Genomic DNA, 6,000 nt, shown 5'->3' with positions numbered 1-6,000 from the left:
GCTTATTTTGATCTCGTGTCCCAGATATTTGTAAGTGTCTGTTTGTTGTATGGTATTATTGTCTATAGTTATATTTCCACTCATTACGAGATTTGTCATAAGTTTAGTTTTCTCAAAGTTTATCTTTAATCCTGCTCTTTCAGACAGACTTTTAAGCGAATATATCATAGAAACTGTATCCTGTAAGTTATCTGCGATTAATACAACATCATCTGCAAACCTTAGGTGATTTAATCTTTCTCCATCTATATTGATGCCCATATGTTGCCATTGAGGGTTCTTAAATATTGACTCTAGAGCTGCCGTGAACAATTTTGGTGAAATATTGTCTCCTTGTCTAACTCCTCGACCTAAGCCTGAATGGCTGAAGTATGCGATATCTTTAATTAAAAATATTCTGATCGAGTACCAATTAGTAAAGAGGCGATAAGCAAAATGTTGCATAAATTTAATGATATTGGAAATGTTAGAGATAAACTTAAGAGTGGCAGACCCACTGTTTCCAACGACAATTAATTAAATGTATTATTTGAAATGTATTATTTGAAATACGGTACTGTATTATGGTCTTCCATAATACAGTACCGTATCAATAATATGTTTTTTTTTTTTAATGAAACACCCTGAATTTTATTTTAAATTTAATATCCGGTTTACTTACTCGTTACAAAAATATAAAGTTGTATGTTATACAGATTCATTTTGATAACATTCATTAAATCGAATACAGTGTAAGTCAGAACGCAAGTACATTATTTTCTTGGAAATTTTAAATGGATGACCCTATATTTTAGATCACTTTCGAAAAGTATCATTACCATTCAATTCATTCATTCGTTATCATTCAATTTTTATGAAGCAGTCCCTATGCCTAAAGTAATTAGTTTTTTAGATATTTTCATTATCAAACCAAATACCAAGCGATTTGTTAAAGCTATAGGGATGTGTGTCAGATATTCAAAATGAATGCCATTTAGATTTCAAGAAGCAGAATGGGATTTACTAAACCCAATAGAAGGTTTCTTCAAAATATGCAAAAATGTTACAGACTTACTAGGAGGGGCAAAGTATGTCACGCTTCCCAGTGTGGTCATGTACATAAAGTACAAGAATAAAATAAATAAATTAGAACTAATAATAGGAAAGATCCAAGAAAAGGGAGCTTCAGTTTGGAAGAATATTTCCTGACTAAAGATTCTTCGTCAATGATATGAAATCCATCAACGATACTTTAGAAAAGCAGTAGATTAAGTTCAAATTACGGTAATGATTATCAACGTTCAACGAGAACAAGGCATTTAAAGAATAAAATCTAAAAACACAATATTTAAGGACATAATTTTATTAATAATGTTAATAACCATATAAAAACTGTTGCTAATATATGATCCATTGAAACTTATTACAAGATATATAAATAAGCTTAAAATACCTATGTGTATGGTTGGAAAACCATTTTTGAAAAACTGTAAACTATGAAATATCCCTCGTATGTATAAATGAAAACCTAACCTCTAGTTGATTTGAACTACTGTCACTTTAAAATCCAACAACGTAGTTCAGTTGAACTTTTGTGGTAAATACAACAAAAATTACATACTGTTTATTTATTACTACATATTTTTCTGACTATCTTTGTTATATAAATAATGTTAAATTTATTGTGAAAAATACCTCTGAACTCTTATTGCCAATCACTGATAATTAATACACAAGACTGATGCGGGTTTACAGTTAGCTCACCTCTTTTGCAGAATTCGGTCAATCCCCGTTAATCTTATCGAAATTTATAGCCATACAAAGGTATAAGTGATGCATAAATTGAAAATGTACAGTTGGTTTTAAAGCGCAAACATGAGAGCTGTGATGTACCACTCGGTGCTCTTGTTAATTTGTTTTTTAGTTAGTTTTTCAATTGAGTGCACCAACTATGGTTACCCCTTCGAGAATCATCTCGCACAGATGACTCCTTATAGGATAGTGTCTAATAAAAGTTTTGATCGGATAGAATATAGAGGTAAGTAACACAAGTAACATTTGTTGATAGAATTTCCTCTGAGATTTAATCTTTCCAGAAAAGTTAATCTACATTCTCTATTTTTTTATATAATTTAATTATGGATTTTTTGGAGGGCGTTTGTTATAACCGGTCATATTGTATATCTTCCATTCTAGTAACTTTCTGGTTATCACACTTATTTCATTAGATGGATATATCATTAAATATATTTCACAACTTGGCTGGTCAAAGAAATAATTTACTGTGTGCTATTAATAATCTACAATATAAATATGGTATATAAAGTACTACTAACAGATATTAATAAGTTATACTATCTATCTATATTTACAGAAATGTTAACGAAATTAAATTTATGGGAACGTCTAAATAAAAGTTAGTAAGGTACATCTTCAAAGCAAGATAACCTACCTAGGATGCAAACTATTGCCTTTTTAACTGCATAACTATTGAGAAAGATGAACTTTTTTTGTCTTTATGTAGGTATATTTGGAATTTCAGAATACTAAGGTGTTTCCTATGCTCTCTATGTAGTAAAACACTAGACCAAAATTAATAGGTGCCAATTTTAAAAAGTACATTTGAGCTATAGTGCTATAGAAGAATATCACGCAATTGTTAGATGGATATTGTATATTATGAAACTATGTTACTTAATTAGAATAAATAAACACAAGGAAATAATAAAAATACATTAAAACTAGAAAAGTAATGTATAATGAAGTTTCAAAGAGAAACGCCAGGTAGAAGTCCAAAAATAAGTAGAATACAATGGTTTAAACCAAAATACTGGTATACTCTTAATGAAGATGCATGATCTTTCTTAATAATTTTGTCTTAACTCTCAAACACAGCCTTTACATTCATTCCAAACTTAACATTAAAATATTTAATTAATAGGTTGTACTCCAAAAAAGATATGGATGATGGTAAGACATGGGACTAGGAATCCAAAATATTCTGTGATTGAGCAAATGCTGGCTCGTTTGCCTGAGATTAGAAAATTTCTAGTAGAGAGTACATCTTTACCAAATGGTAAGTCATAATTATATTTACTTATTTGTCAAATGTTGTATTTAATTTGAATGATGGGACAGCTACTATTTCAACTAAATTTATCATTTTTATTGCTTCTAGTACAATATTTTCTTTAATTGTAACAGATACAATATGAGACCTGTTAAACTTTAAAATAAGTATGTAGACAGTTGCGTTTAGATCTAATTTGAGTCCTTTGCCATTCTCTTACACATGTTTCAGGTTCTACCCATAATCAGAGAGACTTTTAAGAAGACTGAAACAAAATCAAAACCATCTAGTATGGCAATTATATCAAAATAATTACCAAAGTATGCATTTAGGGATCTCTAACGAGGAAAGATGAAGTGACTGTTGATAGTGATTAAAGTAAACTGTATACCTAAGCTTAATCAAGCCATTCAGAGCGATGCTAGGAATATTTATCTATTCATCAATAATTTACCATATAAATCACCATCATTTTTGTATTCTTTTCGTCTAGTAAGACTTTAAACTTTAATTCTGTAGTTTTGCATTGAAGTAGTCATTGAAGTTTAAATGTGGCACCAATTGATGCCAAAATCAAGGAGCATAGGTCAAGACAGTTAAGCACTATTAATGACAAATGGGATTAATATTTGTATGCAGTTCCTGCAGATGATTTCGAAATGATTTCACAACTCACTAGAAGCAAGTAAACACTCATCTCTAGCTGGTGTAATCCTTCCTTGCCTAAACCAGGTTTTAGTGAACAAACCGGTGTCTTCATACCACTGAGAGTAATTGCATACTCGAGAGATATACATCAACATTTCGTGCTAATAGCGGCAATCTTCTAAAGCCGTTACAGTTTTTGCCACAACAACAATGGTAGCTCTAAACAAACAATTTGCAATCTACTGATAAAAACACAGAAACAAACTATGCTGATAATGGTTTTTTTTTAGAAATTTGTGTGAGGGCCCTTTTTTTGTCAAATGCTTATCGAAATAATCACTTTTTTTTAAGAAATTGATTTAAACTATATTGCACCCGAAAAAATACAAAAAAATTCTAAAATAACTTCAAATCATGGGGTAACCCTAATTTTATGCTCGGTAGTGTACATTAAATATGTAATTTACCATTATGTATTTTTAATGATGAAAATCTAGATAGCCTTGACTTTGCCAAATTTTTTAAAAGCTTTTGTTACACATAAAGTATGATTAGAAATTACATATACTTAATAATAACACATTATCACCTGACGGTTTACCTTTTGTTAATAATAATTTACATATGGGTAATTACACCTAAATATGATTTTGCAATTGTGCGGTTATATAAAATTTTGAATATGTAATGCACAAATGTCGTGTATAAGTAATAGACTATTTTCAGATAATAATTGGTACAGCAAGTACTCATGGGAGTGAAATAAAAAACAATCTTTTCTGTTGGCCTTGTTTCTTATTTTCGACAAATATGGGGAAACATTAAAATCTGTGGTGTGAATCTGGGTACAATAATTTAAAGTAATTATTTAGGCTTTAAAGAAACATGATATTTTGAAAGATTTAGATTAAAGTGTAATTTAATTTAAATAGATTTGTTTGGAAAACAAAATATCACATGTTTCATTAGATAATGCTCAACGTGAAAATGCTATTAAACATAACGAAATTGTAAACAATAATGACGTAGCTTTACGTCGTTTCATTGATATTGTAATTTTTTAAGTTGTCAGGAATTATCATTTAGGGGGCATTCGGAGCATTCATTAAATCAAGGTAATTATAGAGAACTAATAAAAATCTTTAAGAAATACGATTTGGAATTTTCTAATTTACTTTCTGATTCGAAGACATTTAGCGGCGTATCTAAAACAGTCCAGAAAAAAGTAATAGAATCAATTAGTTACCTTTTGAATAACGTTATTGAATAAGAGATTCTGGAAACTTGGTTTTATTGGAAAATTTGGTTTTAAAGACGTGAGTAAAAGCCATAAGGCAGAATATATTTTTGGTGTTTTCAAAAACAGATTAGGATGACGACGTGGCCGTGATGTCCGGTGAATTGAATAGTCTCCAGGCAAAAGTTAAAACTATTGCATCGCAAGCTTTATATTTTCACTTTCAGGCGCATAGAATGAATCTAGTTTTGCAGGATACGTGTAAAAACATGAAAGAATATCGTCTTTTTTTGACAGTTTAATCGGATTTGCTTCATTTTTCTCAAGCTCCCTAAACGGACTAAAGTTTTAGAACAGTGTGTTTCGCAAAAAATGCCAACAGTTTGTCAGACGCAATGGAATTTTAAATCTCGGTTAGTTTTTACTGTAGCAGATTTTCGTGAACAAGTACATTAAGTGTTGAACAGATGTTAGGAAGTGTTTGATTTTATTATTGAAGGCGACGATTTTTAAAATGATGATATCTCGATCAAGCAATCGGTTTGAGAACTTTATTAAATGATCACTCTTTTAATATTCTTTTAAATATCTTTAAGAAAGTGTTTACCCAAACCGATTTAATATTTAATATTTTCAAAATTAGTCAGCTGACATTATTTATTCCAAAAATAGAATAACAAATCTGGTGCAAAAATCTCAGATTTACCTCTTTGACGATTCCAAATTTAAAAGTTACGCCAGAGAATTTCCAAGATATCTATTAGACAATTTAATTAAAAATTATCCACCATTCTTTAATAAAATAAAGTTAGTAAATGAATTAAAAGGTTTATATACTGATTTAAATATTTTCGGAAGATGGGATAAGTTACAAGATATGCATAATTTTATATGCTGTAATTCATTAAAATAAACTGTTCCCCAAAATTAATAAAGTATTGTCACTAATTCTCTCATTACCCTCAACTTCTGCCTCACATGAACTTCGAACTTCGGTCCCTTTGACACGGACGCGAAAAACCGACACAGATCGAAAGTAGAACGAGGCGAAGCGAAGTCGCATAAA

At 30.0% G+C, this 6,000-nt stretch overlaps 1 protein-coding gene across 1 annotated transcript in view; it reads left to right on the top strand.

Annotated features, from left to right (window-relative positions):
- The first annotated feature begins 1,540 nt into the window (after window positions 1-1,540).
- The window catches only part of LOC140449221 (multiple inositol polyphosphate phosphatase 1-like), a 28,392-nt gene continuing 23,932 nt past the window's right edge, over window positions 1,541-6,000 (top strand). Inside the window, exons 1-2 of the mRNA XM_072542406.1 lie at window positions 1,541-2,017; window positions 2,921-3,055. Of these exons, the coding sequence (XP_072398507.1) occupies window positions 1,855-2,017; window positions 2,921-3,055 (298 nt within the window). The 5' untranslated portion in view covers window positions 1,541-1,854. The remainder of the gene's footprint in view (window positions 2,018-2,920; window positions 3,056-6,000) is intronic.

Source organism: Diabrotica undecimpunctata, chromosome 1 (genome assembly GCF_040954645.1).
Source record: "Diabrotica undecimpunctata isolate CICGRU chromosome 1, icDiaUnde3, whole genome shotgun sequence".
NCBI classification, from domain to species: domain Eukaryota; kingdom Metazoa; phylum Arthropoda; class Insecta; order Coleoptera; family Chrysomelidae; genus Diabrotica; species Diabrotica undecimpunctata.
The sequence above is the reverse complement of the archived record's forward strand: the minus strand, read 5'-3'. Positions and strand labels throughout refer to the sequence as shown.